At 41.9% G+C, this 20,426-nt stretch overlaps 1 protein-coding gene across 4 annotated transcripts in view; it reads right to left on the reverse strand.

Moving 5' to 3' along the window:
• Positions 1-1,196: 1,196 nt before the first annotated feature.
• Positions 1,197-20,426, reverse strand: part of LOC148454306 (uncharacterized) — a 256,305-nt gene continuing 237,075 nt past the window's right edge. For 2 of the 4 annotated variants that reach the window (XM_088461056.1, XM_088461055.1), the window contains exon 5: positions 1,197-5,754. In XM_088461056.1, the coding sequence (XP_088317182.1) occupies positions 4,589-5,754 (1,166 nt within the window). In that variant the 3' untranslated portion in view covers positions 1,197-4,588. The remainder of the gene's footprint in view (positions 5,755-20,426) is intronic. The other 2 variants (XM_088461062.1, XM_088461060.1) reach the window with 2 other exon arrangements.

Genomic DNA, 20,426 nt, shown 5'->3' on the forward strand with positions numbered 1-20,426 from the left:
ATAACCACAACTAGTACTGTGAACTAGGTCTGTATGTCACCCAGCAGTATTAGAATCAGCAGTAACACTATAACCACACACTAGTGCAGAGACCTAGGTCTGTATGTTGCCCAGTAGTGGTAGAATGATGAGTTGTAACACTATAACCACACACTAGTGCAGAGACCTAGGTCTGTATGTTGCCCAGTAGTGGTAGAATGATGAACTGTAACACTATAACCACACACTAGTGCAGAGACCTAGGTCTGTATGTTGCCCAGTAGTGGTAGAATGATGAGCTGTAACACACTATGAGCCTGATTCAGCAAAGGACACAGATGCGAATTTGCACGCACCCAGTTGTTTTGCAATGCACATGTGTATGAGTGGCAGTGCACCCACACAAACCGGCCAATGCAATTGGATACCAATCACAGTGAGCATTGCACATTGATTGACAGAAAGTGACCGTTCGGCCATTACAGGCACATTAATAATTAAGCACCTGCGATGGAAGATGCAGCCTGAGCTCTTACTGCATGCAGAAAGTTTAGCAATTCTGCGGGAGGGTCAGGTCAACCACTATTGTGTGCATGGGTCTGATGTAGAGACAAACTTCTAAATGGAAATCCCAGTTATAAAATTGACAATATAAAAATCATGATACAAAAATCAGTAAATGATGAGATAATAAGTGAACAAGAATCCAAATATATAATTAAGGAAAATCCAGTTCTCCCAGTAATTTATATCTTACCAAAGATACATAAAGATCAACAAAATCCACCGGGGCGCCCCATTATTGCGGGGACTGACTCGGTTTCATCTAACCTATCACACTTCGTCGATTCATTTTTACAACCAGAAGTCATCAAACTGAAATCCTATGTAAAGGATATAATGGATGTAATTAGAAAATACAGGGAATTAACCTTAGGGAAGAAGTTTTTTTAGTTACAGCAGATGTAAGTGCATTGTACACCATTATTGACCATGAGGCAGGAGTTAAGGGTGTAGAATATGCATTGAGAAAGAATACTCTTTTTAAAGATAAAAAGATACATTTTATTAAAGAAGCCATTTTATTAATTTTACAAAACTTCTATTTCTGGTTTGATGCACAGTTCTATTTACAACTTAGGGGGACTGCTATGGGCACCCATTTTGCACCATATTATGCCAATTTATTTATGGGATTGTGGAAGGAGTCAACAATATGAGAAAATAATGATTTTATTCACAATATAGTTTTATGGGTTAGATATATCGATATATGACAGAGGACAACCTTTTATTTTGTGACATTTTAAACAAAAACTCTCTTAATATTAATTTAGTTTTTAACAAGAATAAATATGAGATGAATTTTTTAGACTTAATAATTTATAAAGGAGATAAATTAAACACCAAAAATTACAGTTAAGAAACTGACAGTAACGCCTACATATACACCACCAGTAATCATCACCCGTGGCGGCTAAAATTTTTTCCAAAGGGCCAGATTCAGAGAATTAGAAGAAATTGTACCAGCGAAAATATATTCCAACAACAAGCAGAAGAACTCAAAAAGAAGTTAATTGTGAAAGGATATGATACAAAATCAATTGAAGAAAATATTGAAGAGAGGAAGTAAATTCCCCAGAGAAATTTGCTGGAATACAGAAAACCACAATCGCAGAATAATAATCCAAGACTCCCTTTCGTGTCCACTTTCAACAACCAGTATCTGTCACTAGAACAGATTTTTAAAAGACATTGGCATATTTTAACTAGTGACCCCTTTTAAAAAATGTTCCTCCCGTACCTGCTTTCACATATAGAAAAGCGCAAAATATAAAAAATAAAATTGTGAAAAGCGCAATCCCTGAAAAAAGGAGCAATAGAATAAAAAACACTGAATTCCATCTATGTGGAATATGCAACCCATGTAGGACCCATCAACATTAAAAAAGTAAGATGGAGACCTATTCATCAACAACCACAGGACAGGTTTTTAAAATATGGGATTTCATTACCTGTGAAAGCACTAATTGTATATACATTATAGAATGCACTTGTAATCGCCAATATATTGGAAAAACAAAAAGGAAATGAAAAGATGCATGGGGGAACATCTGAGGAATATTAAAAGGTAAAAAAATCACACACTAAACATTTTGAATTAAAACATGCATGTTCTACGTCAGGCATCAAACATATTATAGGTATTAAAAAAGTTGAGGGAAACTGGAGAATAAAAAAATCAGATATCTGTTTAGCCAAAATGGAAATAAAACCATATAAGAGCTGAGGACCCTGGAACCTTTAGGGTTAAACAGCGATTTTGAGCTGAAATTATTTTTATAAATTCATGAATTGTTTATCTTATCGGCTTCTTCATTTTTTACTCATATTTATAAGTATTTATGTAATCTTATGTAATTGTAGATGATTCTCTATAGTAGATATGGAATTCACTATACAAACTTTCTTCTCCTTTTATATATCGTTTAAATGTTTATTTTTAAATTGGTGATGTTATTTAGTGTTTTTAATCTGTTAAACCGTGGTGATATGTCATTTTAACTTGGGAGGTTTTTATTATCCCACTTCTTATAGAAAAGTGTAGTCTCCTAAGTACATTACACATCCTGTCTAAATAGATGGAAGGTCTTCCGCCCATACTGCCCAAGTGACTTGATGGCCATGAAGCCACACACATGCATGATACATTCCAGGCATGTGGACATCACATGAGCGGAATGGTCCACATGTTCACAACACGCTCAATGCCAATGACGCACTTCAGATTATGTATTTCCAGTGCGCCACCTTGTGGTGGATGCATTCCAAGTGTTGGAATGCACTCGGCGGTAAGGATTTGATTGAGAATCACAGCCACTATTAGTTTCTCCACCATTTGTAGGAATGGAGAACGGGAGCTTTAGCAATTATTCCTTTCATACCAAATTGGTTAATACTTGATTAGAATAAGGAGTTAGCTCCTCAATTCAAGAAATTTGGAGACCCGCACATGGGAGTACCCATTAGGGGAGGGTTAATATACCTGTTCTATATAAAGGTTTGATGGGGAACAACCCTCTCACGTCTTGATAAAGACCATACCGGTCAAAACACATTGGTAGAGGGGATTCACTCACTTATCCATTGGACCACTTGGAGAAAACCACTATAGGGAGGAGAGGAGAGTACCCGGGCTCACCACCGCATTTGGTTTCTTTTCATTTTATTTGTATTGTACTATTATTTCACTTTTATTAAAAATCATTGGATTTTACACTATGTGGAGCTCTTTCCCATTTTTTTGAGGTACCACAATGTTGAAGGAGGTATCCAATTGAAGTGATATATGAACAGGATAATTATCCAGATCGCTACATCTCACACATACGGATGATGAACAATCACTTGCTCTATTTCTGATGTCGGACTGACACAAATGTTTTCTCTATTTTGATTGTTGGACTAACATTGTTGATAATATTGTATTTATTATCCTAACAAGTGGGAGCGCAGATCACTCACTGTTGTATTGTTGCCTAGCTATTTAAGCCAGGGGTTGGGAAACTTTTTTCTGCCGAGGACCATTTTGATATATATCATTATTTGCGAGCCTGTTGCAGGCCACACCCTATTTGTGTGATGTCACACTGGGACGGGGTTGCAATTGCTGGTGATTACAGCAATACCCGGAGCATCCTGAGGATGCTTTGGCGAGCTGTAAGGGCAGCAGTGTGAACATCTGAAGCATCCTAAGGACGCTCCAGGCGGCACTGCTGCATAGATTCTGGCTGCTGGGTGCCATTCTAGGCACCCTGCTAGCCAGATTAGGCTAGCAGTAAAAAGCTCTGAGGGCCAGACCAAATGACTCCGAGGGCCTTATACAGCTCCTGGGCCTGAGGTTCCCCATCCCTGATTTAAGCGGTCGGCGTTTCTCCACTCAGTTATCTGCTGCACCCCATTGTTAAGAGCACAACCTTTACACACATACCACTTTTAAGGTATTACGGATGTTAGTAAAGTGAAGTGGGCCAGCTATATGTAGTTATGGGCGTCTGGTTATTGTACTGCGGTTACATTGCGTATGGGTTCATATTTCTGCAGTGGCTGGGTGCATGCGTGAGCAAGCTTGCGTTGCTTGCTGAACCAGGCCCTATAATCACACTAATTACTAGGTTAACAATTCCCACACTCAAGAGCATGTAACTGGTTTATCACCACTATAAGTCCTCTGATGTGTAACAAGTGGTGGTTTCTGTATAAAAAATGCTTCCTAAACTAGGGATGATATCAGAAACCAATTGTTACCAACCATCAATGTTCCTGATCCGAGTGAAGTACTCTTTCTATCGAAGAGAGGGGTTTGCAGTGGTTGCCAGCTATCTGTTGCTGCCTCTGATGCACATTTGATGGGTGTATGAATTAAGCGGTGGAGTCTGCAGCTCAGCATCGGAGCCATTTGCAGTGCTGTTTTTTTTCTACGCACCGTTTAACCACCAATGGTTATACCATTGCATGGTAATGATGTGATAACTAGTAGCTATCATATCACATGATTTGATATCAGAACCCTGGCAATCATTCGACAGCAAGCTCCTGATGTGCATCCCTATTCAGAACATGGAAATGGTTTCTCACCTCTGTGACTTCTCACATGTGTGACAAGAGCTGGTTTCTCTGTAAAACATTTTCCACACTCAGCACATGGGAATGGTTTCTCACAGGTCTGACTTCTCTGATGTGTAACAAGACTTGATTTCCGTGTAAACCATTTCCCACACTCAGAACATGAAAATGGTTTCTCACCTGTGTGACTTCTCTCATGTGAAATAAGATTTGATTTCTGTGTAAAACATTTGCCACACTCAGAACATGGAAATGGTTTCTCATCTGTGTGACTTCTCTGATGTGAAATAAGCTCTGATTTGCTTTTAAAACATTTCCCACACTCAGAACATGGGAATGGTTCCTCATCTGTGTGACTTCTCTGATGTGTAACAAGATTTGATTTCTGTGTAAAACATTTTCCACACTCAGAACATGGAAATGGTTTCTCACTTGTGTGACGTCTCTGATGTGACATAAGCTCTGATTTGCTTTTAAAACATTTCCCACACTCAGAACATGGAAATGGTTTTTCACCTGTGTGACTTCTCACATGTATAACAAGATTTGATTTATGTGTAAAACATTTCCCACACTCAGAACATGGAAATTGTTTTTCACCTGTGTGACTTCTCACATGTGTGACAAGAGCCGATTTGTCTGTAAAACATTTCCCACATTCAGAACATGAAAATGGCCTCTGACCTGTGTGACTTCTCTGATGTGTAACCAGCTTTGATTTCTGTGTAAAACATTTCCCACACTCAGAGCATGGAAATGGCTTCTCACCTGTGTGACTTCTCTCATGTCTAACAAGATGTGATTTCCGTGTAAAACATTTCCCACACTCAGAACATGGAAATAGTTTCTCACCTGTGTGACTTATGTGATGTCTAACAAGAGCGGATTTGGGCATAAAACATTTTCCACAATCAGAAGTGACTGTATCACTGCTATGATCTGTACTATGTGCAACAATATGTGAGTAACCAAAAGTACATTCCTCAAGACTAGAGGGATCAGATAGTGCAGATATACTAAGAAGTGGTGGATGTAAATTTAGGATTATGTCATTTTCTTCCAGAGATCCGTGTGTGGGGTTATCTTCTAATTTAAGATCTGGAGACAAAACGAGATGTCCCTCCAAGGTCTTCCTTGTATTCTCTCCACCTGGTAGAAATAAAATAGTTATCCAAGTATCCCACAGCAAAGGCATCATTAATTTTGGCCTCACCCCTATTCCCATAGGTTTGTGCTTAGTACATCATGCGGAACACTTTGGGCATTTACCATTCACACTCATACACATAATATAGGAGAAGAGAAGAAACAAACCTTACTAAATGGAGCAGACCCCTAGGACTCTAGGCTCTTTTTACTATCGAAGGAGCCGGCCAGCCCTAGATAATGTCCAAAGGGGAACTTTCACCTGGTTCCCAAGTTCTAGGCAATGGGTGTTAGGTCTATCCCCCACTGAGGCTGTCATTTCTTTTGATACAAAAGAAAAGGCAGAAAAATTCCTTAGTGCTAATAAAAAACATGTACAAAATACTAATAGATTAAGGATGTAATATATCCTATATTTAAATGTAATAGAAAATTGTATATTAGTGTATGGGGAAAAATTAATGGCTAGTTCCAATGAGTAGTGCTAGTCCTAAAAAAAAAGTGAAAACAAAAGAAGAAAATTGTGCTAATAAAGATAAAAATACGAACCCTGCGAGGCCGGCACTCTGTGTGGTTTCAATCATATATCTTGCTCTGGTGCCCTCCTAGAGTGTCTGCCCACTCAATATACAGATTTGGAGGTATAGGCGACACTCATCCAGACTTGTAATAAGTGTAAAATACGTCCTTTATTTCCAACGTTTCAGAGGAAGTACCTCCATCTTCAAGACGGAGGTACTCCTTCCGAAACGTTGGAAATAAAGGACGTATTCAAAATTATTACAAGTCTGGATGAGTGCCGCCTATACCTCTGAATCTGTGTATATATATATATTATACACATTTATCTAACTTTATCTGTCTAGTTATATAGCGCTACCTATTACAATAAGATTGGGGTAGGAGGTCCCACTCCTGGGGTAGATGCAACCTCCAAACACACAGCAGTTAGGAAACAGCACACAAGTCCAGGGTTTTCCTGCAAGCTAGACACAGCTAGTTTTTATTGTGCAGTATAAAATGGAAAATATAAAAATAAATCCTAGAACTAAACAGATTCCCTCTCTCAAAGTGGTAGGGCCTACTTCCCTCACCACAAGAATAGGCACAGTATTTAAAAGTAGTACAAGAGCCAAACCCTGTGACAGCTTATATGAGCCTTTCACAGCTGCAAGCACTAATTAGCCTTTAATTAGCCAGAAAAGCCCAAAACTCTCATCAAGTATAAACAGACATTTCCTGAGGGTTTAAAATACATAGGTCAGAAACCATGGAGAAATATATTTGCCATTTAGCACTTTACCAGTGCTTCTGTCACACTATATATACACAGTATATCTATTTTACAAGTCATCCTGAGTGCTGCCATAGATACTATATATTTATTCCTTTCCTGACTGGGAAAGGTAATTGGAGGGCACCGGGCACAGTACCGGAGGCAAGCGTGGGTGTGCTGGCATAACCGAGTATTATACATATGGTAGGGCAGTGAGAAACCAGGACGCACCCATGTTGTTTGCAAATGAATAATATCAATTTAATAAGAATATACAAAGACAGAACATACAGTGCCTTACAAAAGTATTCACCCCCCTTGGCTTTTTAACTTTTTTGTTACATTACAACCTGCACTTCATTTATTTTTTTAATCTGAATTTTACGTGATGGATCTGTACAAAACAATTTAATTTGGTGACGTGAAATGAGAAAAATATATATAAAAAAGAAACTGTATAAATAAAATTCTGAAAATTGGCATGTGCATATGTAATCATCCCCTTTGCTATGAAGCCACTCAAAAGTTCTGGTGCAACCAATTACCTTCAGAAGTCACATAATTAGTGAAATGAAGTCCACCTATGTGAAATCTAAGTGTCACATGATCTGTCAGTATAAACACACCTTTTCTGAAAGACACCAGAAGCTGCAACACCACTAAGCAAGAGGCATCAAACCATGAAGACCAAGGAGCTCTTCAAACAAGTCAGGGACAAAGTTGTTGAGAAATACAATTCTGGGTTGGGTTATAAAAAAATATCCAAATCTTTAATGATCCCCGGAGCACCATCAAATCCATCATCATCAAATGGAAAGAACATGGTACCACAACAAACCTTCCAAGAGAAGGCCATCCACCATAACTCATAGACCGGGCAAGGAGGGCATTAATCAGAGAGGCAGCAGAGACCAACAGTATCCCTGAAGGAGCTGCAGAGTTCCACAGCAGAGACTCTGCTTATCTGTGCATGTGACCACAATAAGCCATACACTCCATAGAGCTGGGCTTTATGGAAGAGTGGCCAGAAAAAAGCCATTACTTAGTGATAAAAATAAGAAGACATGATTTGAGTTTGCCAAAAGGCAGTGGGCGACTCCCCAAATGTATGGAAGAAGGTGCTCTGGTCAGATGAGACTAAAATGTAACTTTTCGGCTACCAACGCTATGTCTGGCGCAAACCCAACACATCCCATCACCCCAAGAACACCAACCCCACAGTGAAACATGGTGGTGGCAGCATCATGCTGTGGGGATGTTTTTCAGCAGCAGGGACTGGGAAACTGATTCAAGTCAAAGGAAAGATGGATGGTGCTAAATACAGTGATATTCTTCAGCAAAACCTGTTTCAGTCTGCCTGTGATTTGAGACTGGGATGGGGGTTCACCTTCCAAAAGGACAATGAACCGAAGCATACTGCTAAAGCAACACTCGAGTGGTTTAAGGGGAAACATTTAAATGCGTTGGAATGGCCTAGTCAAAGCCCAGATCTCAATCCAATTAAGAATCTGTGGTCAGACTTGAATACTGCTCATAAGCGGAAACCATCCAACATGAAGCAGCTGGAGCAGTTTTACCTTGAGGAATGGGCAAAAATCCCATGGGCAAGATGTGACAAGCTCATCGATACTTACGACTTGCAGCTGTAATTGCCGCTAAATGTGGCTCGACAAACTACTGACTTTAGGGGGGTGAATAGTTTTCTGTTATCCTAAATGTTGTTTGATTCACAATATAAAAAAAACAAAAACCTCACAGTTTAGGCATGTTCTGTGAATGAAATGATGCACACCTTCAAACAATCCATTTTTATTCCAGGTTGTGAGGCAACAAAACATGACAAATCCAAAGGGGGTGAGTACTTTTGCAAGGCGATATATATATAAAAAAAATTATTCAAGACTATAAGAACTTCTAGCTTATATAAGCCCCATGAAATACAATGAAAAGCATAGATGCTGGTATCATTGCATCATCTACTTAGATAAAATTGTGAATAGGTAAAGTATATAGACCATCTGTTTTTCGTCTGGAAATAGTCCTGTGACCGGATGGCCGCAGCCTCCACTCCCGATCACAGATTACTGGACCTTGGGGTATCAGGGATCCTGCTTACCATTAGTGACCGCTTGTCACTGACTCCAACCACTGCGCAGTTGGTGGGTATATAGCTAATCTGTTCTTCAGCTGTTCAGGATTGAGCCAAGCGTCTCCAAAAGCTCAAGCCCTTTGCCAGCTACCGTGCAGAGCCTGGTCCTTTGCGAGAGATCAGGAGGAATCAGCTGACACCAATCAGGGGGTGTGGCCTCAGCTAGCTAACGCATACACAGCAGAATCGGTTCCAGGTGCCGGAGGTAGGAGCCTGAGTGTACATAATGAAAAGCGGTTCCAAACGACAATGGTGGGAGTTCTATCACCGGCATGGAATGCAGGGCTTGCTGGGTTTTAACAGGAACTGGCCTCAAGCAGCAAGCCTCCCTTAACGATGCAGCTGTGCTGAGCACAAACAGGAGAATTAATTAGCATGCACCTGACATTGCAGACAGACAGGCAGTAATTAATGCAATGCCTCAGACAGGAGCTGCAAACACTAAGATCTTCTTAACCGCACATCATGACACTTCCTCCCCACATTAGGGCAAAAAACCTCCATAAACAACAAAGGAGTCTACTTCTGCCAGGCTGTAAAAATGAAACATCTACCACGAAACCAGCTTAAATTTTCCAATCAAGTATCACAAAAAAAAAATGTTAAAATCAAGAACTGTATGTGACACTGAGGGAGAAATACACTTATTGGAATGCCCACGTGGCACCCAATATTTTGGCTAGACAACAATAAAAACAAGAATATCCGAACATCTGTATAATATACAAAGAGGACTGAAAACCCACAGCACCATAACAGAGCCCAAAAAAGGGCAAACATTTGTTGGTATACAGAAAATACAACCCCACTGGAGAGAAGAAGATCTGGTTAACACTCTCAAGAAGAATGAAACGAAATGGATATATCGGTTACTATCATCGGAGCCTAATGGTCTCAATATAGACATTGAACTCAAAGGGGTAAATTTATGAAAGGTCGACTTGAGTAGTGATTTAGCGCTTCTCAAATCGAATTCAGTGAAAAGTTTTACTATTATTCGATTTGTTTTGCGATTTGCAAAACAAATTCGATTTGAGTCAGTTTTGACAGTGATTTGCTGTTCGATTTGGCATGTTCATGTACAAATCGAACAGCAAATCACACTTCAAAACGAACTGCATATCCCTGACACCATAGAACTGCTTCATACTTTCACTTTCAGTACGAGCAGTTCGTTCTCACAGATACATGCAGACACCAGTGAGATGCCTGTATGTATCTAACTGGAAAAAGTGACTAAAGAAATAAAAAAACGTGATGTCCCCCCCCCCCCCCCAAATCAGAACCAGCCCCGGATTGTTCAAACCCAGGTTTGGTTGACTAAGTACAGGGAAAAAATTACATAGGGTCTCCCTGTACTCAGTACAACCAGCTATAGGCACCAGGGCTGGTTCTGGATTTACAGGGAAAAATTTGCGTAGGGTCTCCTTGTAAAACACAGAACCAGCCCTAGACCCTTTTTAACGGGGGACTGATGCCACAGCCAGGGGAGCCCTATCAGTGGGCCCCCAAGCCGCAGCATCAGCCCTGACCGCTAGTCAGCCTAGGCCAGGGATCCCTGAGGAGTTGGAGACCCCTGCAAAAAAAAAGGGGTCTCCCTCTCCAGGGCACCCCTAGCCTAGGTGGATAGCCCGGGGCTATCCCCGCCACCCCTGGGCGGTGGGTTGATTGCGAGTGTTGTGTAAAAATAGAAGTATAAAAACATTATATTTCCAGTAGCACTGCAGGTCCCAGCAACCCTTCCCCACATGCTGGTCCTTGGAGAACCACAAGTACCAGCATGCAGGGCATTAAGGGCCCACTGGGACCTGTAGTTCACCTGTAAAGAAATGTTTAAAGAAACACACACCTTACACAGTATAAAAGTTTACTACATACATACACACTCACCTATATTACCTTCAGTGGTCCCCTTGTCCAGTAGGCATCCATGGGTTAAAATATTAAACGATAAACCCGACCATCGCACTAAGCAATAATCATTCTAACCAGAATTGTTATTCCTTCCCAAATGAAGCGCACAGACGCGGCTTCCTCTTTTGAAGCTCCGTGTCTGTGCGTTCATTGGCTGAGAGAGGTCAGGCCCCGCCTCTCAGCCAATGAACGGCTCCTCCATTGAAGTCAAAGGTGGGAGCCGCAGGGTTACTTAAATTTATCCTGCGACTCCCACCATTGGCGGGGATAGCCCCGGGCTTTCAGCCTAGGCTAGGGGTGCCCTGGAGAGGGAGACCCCTTTATTGGAGGGGTCTCCAACTCCCCAGGGATCCCTCGCCTGGACTAGCAGTCAGGGCTGATGCTGCGGCTGGGGGGCCCGGTGATAGGGCTCCCCTGGTTGTGGCATCAGTCTCCCTGTACTCAGTCAACCAGACCTGGATTTGAACAGTCCGGGGCTGGTTCTGTTTGGGGGGGACCTCATGTCAATTTTTTTTTTACTTTTAACTGTTTCATTACTTTTTACAGTCAGATACATGCAGGCATCTCACTGATGTCTGCATGTATCTGTGTCAATCCGAACTGCTCATGCTCAAATCGAAAGGTCTATTCATTTGGTGATTTGAAGTTCGATTTGAAGACCGATTTTGAGGTCGATTTCAAATCGAATAATAGTAAATAAGGGTTTTGTGTGTTGGGCTATGTAAAAGTACCAATGTTTTTCTGATGGTCGATTTGACAAAAAATTCGATTTTACATTCGATTTGGCCTTTAGTAAATACCGAAAAGCAAAATCGAATACAAATCGAATGAAAATCGCACCTCAAATCACTCAAAATGCCAAATCAACCTTTAGTAAATTTACCCCAAAGCCTTTTTAACATAATTTTGACACAATTGCAAACACATTCACAACACATAACATTTTAACTTCAGTGATATCTCTCTTCTTTTATCCCTATTTTTAATCACCTATTTTGTATTTATCCTTTGATTTATTTTTTAGTTTCATTTTTATTTTTTTATTATTTTCTTATTCTATCTTATTCAAAATTTTTGTTTTTATTTACTTTTATTTATTTTACTGTAATTTTTATATTTTTAGTTTTATCTTGTCAAAATAAAGCACAGCAGTATATAGTTTTTAAATATGGCTTATAGGAACATGAGGTTGCCGCTATAACAGGACACTTCCGGTTCTGGCCATTCCTAATTCTAAATAAAGTTTTCCTATTTAAAGACCTAAAAAATTACAGAAAATATACTTGAAAAAGCATCCCAACGGATGCAAAATGCGTTGGCTTAAGCGTGGACAGTGCAAGTGAATAATAGCTGGAGGAGGCTAGACCCTCATGAATAACACGGTATCTGACATCATCACAAAGTGCCGCGGCTATCCGACCGGGTCCCAGCCACATATTGGTGACTGCAGAGAGAAGAGGAATGCCGACCTCAGGTAGGGGGAGGTAGTTACAGAGATAACCTCAACAGGGTGAAGAACCCTCTGAAAGGTGGATACAGGACCTCCCATCACCACACCCATAATGTCCTAAAAGGCTATTAACATTAACAATATAAGCAGCGGCTATAATACCCACTTTTTAACCATATACACTATTGATGCTGAATTTTGTGCTTATGTTTACCTAATTATTTTATTTAAATATATCTGGTTCATATTTATAATTCTATATTTTATTATTCATATATTATTTTTATATTTTTTATCCACTTATTATTTTTATTTACTTATTTTATTTGTTTTCATCTCTTTTATATATTTATGCATTTCCTTAACATACATCGACACTAGCGCTCAGTCCAGCCTTTGATGCTGTACACATAATCTAATCTATTTCCCTAACTGAGCTGCTCATCTCCAGCACAGCACGCTAATCCTTTTTTGTGCAAAAGAATGTTGCAGGTCAGTTTCACTAAACATCTCATCAAGGCAGAACAAGCCAGGTCCAGGCAAGAGGAAAAGGAGAAAAAAAGGGGAACAATAAAACAGCGGATCCTATCTGAAAGAGAGGTGAAGGCACAAATATACCCATCAGCAAAACTGAACTGCAAATAAAGACATACATGATGTTAATTTACAAAAATAATGACAAAAAACAGTAAAGCTAGAGAAATGAGAAATATATAGAAATCTAAAATGTGGAGCAATTAAATGTATAGATACTTAAGAGTCATCCATCTGCGAGGAGGGGCAGTCTGGAGCACATGGTCAGACTAAGTTTCTCTACCTTCTCTTGGATAATGGACTGTAAACTAGTGGCCACCAACATCCACAGGCAAACAAAAAGGATAGCTTCAGTTATAATAGTAGCCATGTTCTCTGTGGATCCTAATAACATCCCAAAGATCATGACGTATAGCAATAGTTTAAAGGGCCAAATCTTGGAAAACTGCAGGTTTAGGGTGTATAGCTTGGCAAGCTTATTCAACATGGATGGAGTAATCAGATAAAGATGGAAACAGAAAACAAAAAACAGAAGCTTTCCATACCTTAAGCGTCAACCGACTAAGGGATGCCAAGAAATCTGAGGCTTAGCATTCCCACTAGGCTGTTTTAGTGGGGCGCTGTACCCTGTTCTATTTCTAAAGGGCAAAAAGAATCTTGTCCTCCTTAGTGGCGCCCCGCTGAAACAGCCAAATATAGTCTCTACTGGGTGACCTTTTAGTCCAATTGAATAGACACTAGTTATAGGACAATTGTTGATTCCGTGTAGATGCTACAGCAAATATTTACCAAGTGGAGTGTCCTTAATTCTCAGTCCAGATGAATTATCATGTGTCCAAATCCTGTTGGTATTGTCAGAGTATAGACTGGATAGGATCCACTTGTAGCTGTTATCCTGAGGAATTGATGCGGATGTCCCAATAACAAACAATGTGTCAAGGTGTCCAAAATTAATAAATAAGTTGTCCCCAAAAAATGTAGAAATGGTGGAGAAGCTTAACGCATTTCGCTGGCAAATAGATATCCAGCTTCTTCAGAAGCATATCTCCAATGAGCTACTCAGGCTCCTTAAATACCCCTTTCATTATAGGCTCAAGAGAACAGCTGAGTATCAATTAGGCAATCAATTTGTACACACATCCATTTTTAAAAAAAACGTAATCAGAATTAGTACTTACACTAATGAAGGCAATCCTACACACATTAAAAATCAAAAATTAATCCAAGCATTTAAACTAAACAATATACAACATAATATAAAACGAGCATACCTCTTTCCCATATATTTCCTGGTTTCGCCCGATCATGTGACTATCACGTGATCCGGAAGTTGATCAGATGATATATTCTGACCAATCCACAGTTTGTATCGGACACTAACAGCAAAGCTTTTTCTCTCCCAGGATGCTCTGGTCCATCCCCCTATATCCCACCCACAGCCTGAAGGCAACTCAGTTTGATCAACAAGCCCAAGGCAGGAGCAGGATAGATAGAAGACTGGTACACTGAAGAATCACACTCTCACACAGAGAAGGAAACCAGTGAGCAAGAGAAGAAACCCATAGAAGCCAGGAGCGTCAGGGCGGGTGCCCTGTGGAACCTATGAACTTTAAAGAGTTAACAAGGGTAAGTTTTACCACAACTCTCCATTTCTTCTTCAGGGTCCAATGGGGCTCCACAGGGCGACATTGTGGATGTCCCAAAGCAGTTGTTCAAGGGACACTCCCAAGCTGATGAGAATCCGGCGTCCGAAGAAAGCATTCAGAGAGGCACATGTATCAAAGGCATAGAACCTAAGAACGGTGTAGATGGAAGACCACGTGGCCGCCTTGCATAGTTGTTCATCAGACGTGCCATGGCGGGCAGCCCACGAGAGACCCACAGAGCGAGTATAATGAGCAGACAAGGTATCCAGCACAGGAAGGCCAGCCTGCGTGTAAACCTGTGAGATAGTCATACGAAGCAATCTGGCCAGAGTCTGTTTGTTAGCTGGCCATCGCTTCTTATGGAATCCATATAGGACAAAGAAGGGAATCTGCTTTCCTGATGGAACTGGTATGGTACATCTGTTTTCCTGATGGAACTAGTACGGTACCCGTAGATCCTCAGAGCATGGACCACATCCAAGGAGGCCTCACTTGCCGAGAGGTCTGGTGATTGGAAGGCCCGGAGCTACAATTTCTTCATTAAAGTGGAAACGACAGACCACCTTGAGAAGAACACCAGGATCAGTTCAAAGGATGGCCCTGTCCTGATAAAAGATCAGAAATGGGGAACGACAGGCAAGTGCCCCCAAATGTGATACCTAAGTGATCCCAGATCCTATAGCCAAAAGAGTATTCGCAGTGAGCCATTTGATGTCTACTGATTCCAGGGATACAAACGGAGACCCTTGAGGCAGCCCATTCCACCTGAATAGGATCAGGTGTTGTAGGTGCCTGGAGTGGAACTGCACGAACTCCACCATGTCGAAGGTGGATACCATGGATCCCAAGGTCTGCATTGTTGAGTAAATTGACACTCAGCGACTGTGGAGTAACCTGTGCACTCGGCGCTGCAGTCCGGAGATTTTGTCTGCTGTCAGGAAGATTCTTTGAGCCTGAGAATCCAAGAAGGCTACCAGATGTACCATGCTCTGAGAAGGATCAAGGAAGACTTTTTCCAGTTGATCAGCCAGCCGTGCATTTGTGGAAAGGCAATAGTTACCTGAAGATGGCGGCGAAGGACCTCTAGAGAGCTTGCTAATAGCAACAGATCGACCAAGTATGGGAGCAGCCTTGGTAGTCACAATCTTGTCCAATTCTGGGCCAAAAAGCATCTCCCTAGAGTAGGGCAGAGACTCCAAAGCATTTTCAGAGTCAGAGTCTGTCTTCCATGACCAAGCCGAATGATACGGCAGGCTACCACCGAAGTGGCAGATGCCTTGGAAGCTAAGAGACCAGTATTCAAAGCCACTTCTTCTAAATAGGAGGCTGCATCCCTACTGTGCGAGATGTAGGACAGCTGTTACCGAGAAGCATTAGAGGAAAATGTGTCTTCTAGGGCCTCAGCCCAGCTCTCAATGGCTTTTGCCACCCAGGCCGTAGATATGGCAGAACGAGTAATAGCTCCTGTAAGAGAGTATACAGGTGTCAGGCAAGCTTCAATCCTTCTATCTGTCATCTACTTCAAGGAGGTTGCTGTATGGATAGGTAAGGTAGAGTTCTTAACCAAGCGTGTCACTTGGGAACTACAACTGGGGGAACTTCCCATTTAGCGCAATCAGAAGCTGGAATAGGGTAAAAGGAAATCAAGCGTTTAGGCAGCTGAAACTTTTTATTTGGTGTATTCCATGCTTCACTCATTAGATCAGAAAGCTGATCAGAGTGAGGAAACTCCAGCAAAACCACCTTCTGTTATTTAAATAGTGGCTTTTTTGCCTTAGGAGTGGGCTCTGTATCTTCTATTTAAATAATTGATTTTACAGCTCTCACTTATGCAGGTATATTCAATTTATACGTAGGTCCCTCCTCCCCGAGGGGGGAGTCAGAGTGAGAGTTTTTCTGCATCTTCTGCCTACCCAGACGATAACTCAGAATCTGATAGCTGGGTGGACTGGGAAGATAGCACAGCACGCTTAATAGCTTTACTGGCTAAGGGCCTCTCCTTTTGCAACATGTGTTGAAAAGCCGCCAAACTCTGCACTGAGGTAGAAAGTCTACCCAGGGAGATGGCAAAGAAGGTACATGCATTGCGAGGAGTATCTGATGAGGCAATCCCATAGGGGGAGCAACCACAGGGACCGCTAGGCGATCCGCAATCTTTGCCAACACCTGTGAAAAGGAAGCCCAGGGGGGGTTCCGTATAACAAGATGCACATAGACCATCTTCAAGTGAATCCTCTGGGGATAAACCTACCAAACAGGACTTACAGGAAACCAGGCTAGGAGGAGTAGCCTGCTTGTTACTCTTGCCTTTGCTAGACATAGCTGCAAGATTAGTATAGTACATCAATATGGCACAGTGCAGTGAGCAACACAGATATATGCACGATATGGCACAGTGCAGTATGCAACAAAGGTATACAGTATGTGACAGCCTTCACAAATACAAGTAGATGTGAAGCACAGCGAACCCCCTATACACCAGTATTCTAGGGTTGTTGTGAAAGAAAAAGGGAAAGGTATAAGCTGACAGTAGAAAGCCAGACAACAGAGCTAGCATATGTCACACACAATGCAGAAAATACATCTCACTGCTAAGAGAATAAATGTAACTGCAGTGGGCACTAAAATCAACTACGCAGACCACAGTGGCTGGCAGAGACTGGATCCAGCGTTCCCAGAGACCTGTGGTTGGCTTTCAGTAGAAAATGGATGCTGGAGGTCTATTGGAGTCCCGGACGGACCTGTGTCTGTATTGGTGCCTCCGGTCTGTCTCCAGAGACCAGAGGTGAGACTGTCAGCCTTTCCTTTCCCCTTGCATCCCAGCTGCAGTCTGGGGACTAAGGGGCCACACTAGCCAGGTCCCCCCTGGTGCCCCACCGAGTTGCAGTGCCACAGAGGGGTGATGGAGCAGCAGCACAGATGTCCAGAAGACTTTCTAACGCTGCTTGCTCTGTTACAGTAAAGTAAAATCATAAAAATAAAGCTTGGGCTGCTTATAGCAGCCCCACTGTATAATGGTGATCCAGATTCTGCCGGACACCAACGAAATTGAGTTGCCTTCAGGCCTTGGGAAGAGCATAGGGTGAAGAACCGGAGCATCCTGTTATAGAAAAAAACTTTGCTGTTGGTGTCCGCGGTCCTCCAAGTACCACCTACACCCCATTGTCGCCCTGTGGAGCTGTATGGAAGAAATAACTTTTAATGATTGTAAATTTTAAAAAATGTTTTAAGCGAAACGCATGTCGCTACACATGGGGTGATCCCAGCAGTGAGCGGTGGGACCTCCAACCGGCCCCTACACATGGGGTGATCAGTGAGTGGTGGGACCTCCAACCGGCCCCATGGGCTGCAGCATATATAGCACAGCCTGATCGGGAACTTTGAGCCTGATCGCAGATTCCCAAGGGTCGGGAATATGCGCAAGCGCCAGACCCGTACTGCAAATGTGCAGTTATGGGGCAGCGACGGTCTCTGTTTTCCCGATACTAAGGAGTGTCACCACGGTTGGGGGAGGATTGGAGAGGCCAGGTCCCTTTTGTGCATCTGCGCTGAGTGGTTTGCCTGACCCCATGGTCAGCAAGGCCAGCGAATGTGATCGCCGATGATCCGATGCTGTGTACTTGGATGCAGCTTGGATCAGTAATGCATGCAGGAGAAATGGACACCTACTACTGCATTAACATAATAATACTATCGCAGCTGCTACCATGTTAGAAGCTGCAATAGCAACTACTTCTGCAGCTGAATCAGGCCCTTTGTCTTTCCCTCCATGCTCCTGGATATCGGTGATCACAGCTAGACTCGCCCTGCACCAGAAGTGACTTCTTTCCTCCTCCTGTGGTTTCCATCCTATGACCAGCTCTCTCCTCCTCCCGTTCACTGCTTGCACATGGTAGGACAGCAGAAGCAGGACAATAATAATAATAAAGAACAAAATAGCAAAAAAAGATCTTTCTGGATTCAGGAAACCCATGTCCTCATCCAGAATAAGAGGACCCTCCAGCATGTGCACTATTCCTTACGCGTTTCATTGTATAATACAACATCCTCAGGGCTATAGAGAATCAAGCTTTACTCTTCCAAGATAATTAATTAGCGCCTTCTTACTCCATCTGCAGTTGTCTTGCGATGTCCCAAAAAGACAAAGCCTCACATACATTACTATATGTGTGTGTCTTTATATATTTGTGAAATAGTGTGTCTCTATATATTTGTGCAATATTGTCCAGATAAAATCACCAATACATCCAAAGGGGAATGTGTAATAACCACATGGTCCCGTCTCAAAAATAAACAGGTCACATGATCATCTCACAAAAATGGTGAAAATATCCACTCTAGTGCACCGCATATAACTGGAAAAACAAGATAAATCCAAACGTACTATGATTAAAATATATGAGCTTGATTCAATTCAACGTGAATTGAATAGCATCGGAAATTAGTTCCCGAAGCTATTCAATTCAGCGCGCTGCAAAGCCCGGATACTGATTTCTTCTCTCATCCTTCCTGGGATGCGAGCAGAAATCCGACAAAAGTCTAGGTGCGTTGCTGTTTTCTGCCCTTAGTGCCGGGAAAACCGCATCGTGCTGGGAAGTTTAGTCGGAGAATGGCCGTTATCGCGACTAAACACCCTGTTTAAGGCACAAGGGGCGGGAGAACGGGCATTCCCCAACCTAACCGCGCAGAATTGAATAGCGCCGGGAGCTCCCTCCTGGCACTATTTACTTTGCGATCAATTGAGTCGAGCCCTATGAATCACTTATCTGAAAAATCTTTCTAAAAAGATTGAAGATAATAGACACTGACAAAAGCCTCCATCAGTCTTCACAACGCGTTTAGTCCTGACCACCAGTGTGGTCTGTATGACTTCCTCAGGGTTATATACAATAATAACAAGCCTAAGTTCTTCTACACTGTGACCATCATCTAAAATTAGATACCAGTGTAAATACTTTGTAATACAACGTATATCTGGAGTCCAAAGACCTCTAGAAGATGGCATCTCTATTAAGGTGGAGTCATAGGATATCCGCTTGCGGCCTTATTGCTGATGTTTTACACTAGTCTCTAATATTAGATGATGGTCACGGTATATAAGTGGGGGCACAATTCTGGCGGCCCTCTAATACAGTGGAGGGTTGGTGCCCATTTTGTAAAAGCATCACATAAGTGCACTAACTCTGCTACACAAGAATGCAATATAAAGTCACGCCTCTTAAACTGGCCACACATCTAAAGATTATCTGTCCAACCAGCCAACTAGTTGATTGGTCGGAATTCAAATCTGGTAGGGTATGAAAGTAAATGACAATCAGCAATTTGCTCACAAATGCCGGAAAATGGACAAAAACTGATGTTTGAACAAATTGTTTAGATCAAACATTTAACAAACTTGTCTGACGCCATTTTCATCTGTTTTCTGGCATTTAGGAGCAAATTGCTGATCATCAGTTACTCCCATACGTTACCAGATTTTCATTCCAACCAATCAACTAGTTGGCTGGTTGGACAGATAATCTTTGGATGTGTGGTAAACTTCATTCTGCTTTAGTATTGCAGTATTAGTATACACATTTAAAGAATAAACTAGTTAGGTGCTATTATTCAAGAGGATAATTTCACGTGTGGTAGAACACAGGTATGGGGGCAGAGGGGTGGGACCGGGTACTAATTACCCAGACTCGGGCTTGCTGGAGGGGCCTG

Source organism: Taudactylus pleione, unplaced genomic scaffold (genome assembly GCF_031769625.1).
Source record: "Taudactylus pleione unplaced genomic scaffold, aTauple2 ptg001010l, whole genome shotgun sequence".
NCBI lineage: Eukaryota > Metazoa > Chordata > Amphibia > Anura > Myobatrachidae > Taudactylus > Taudactylus pleione.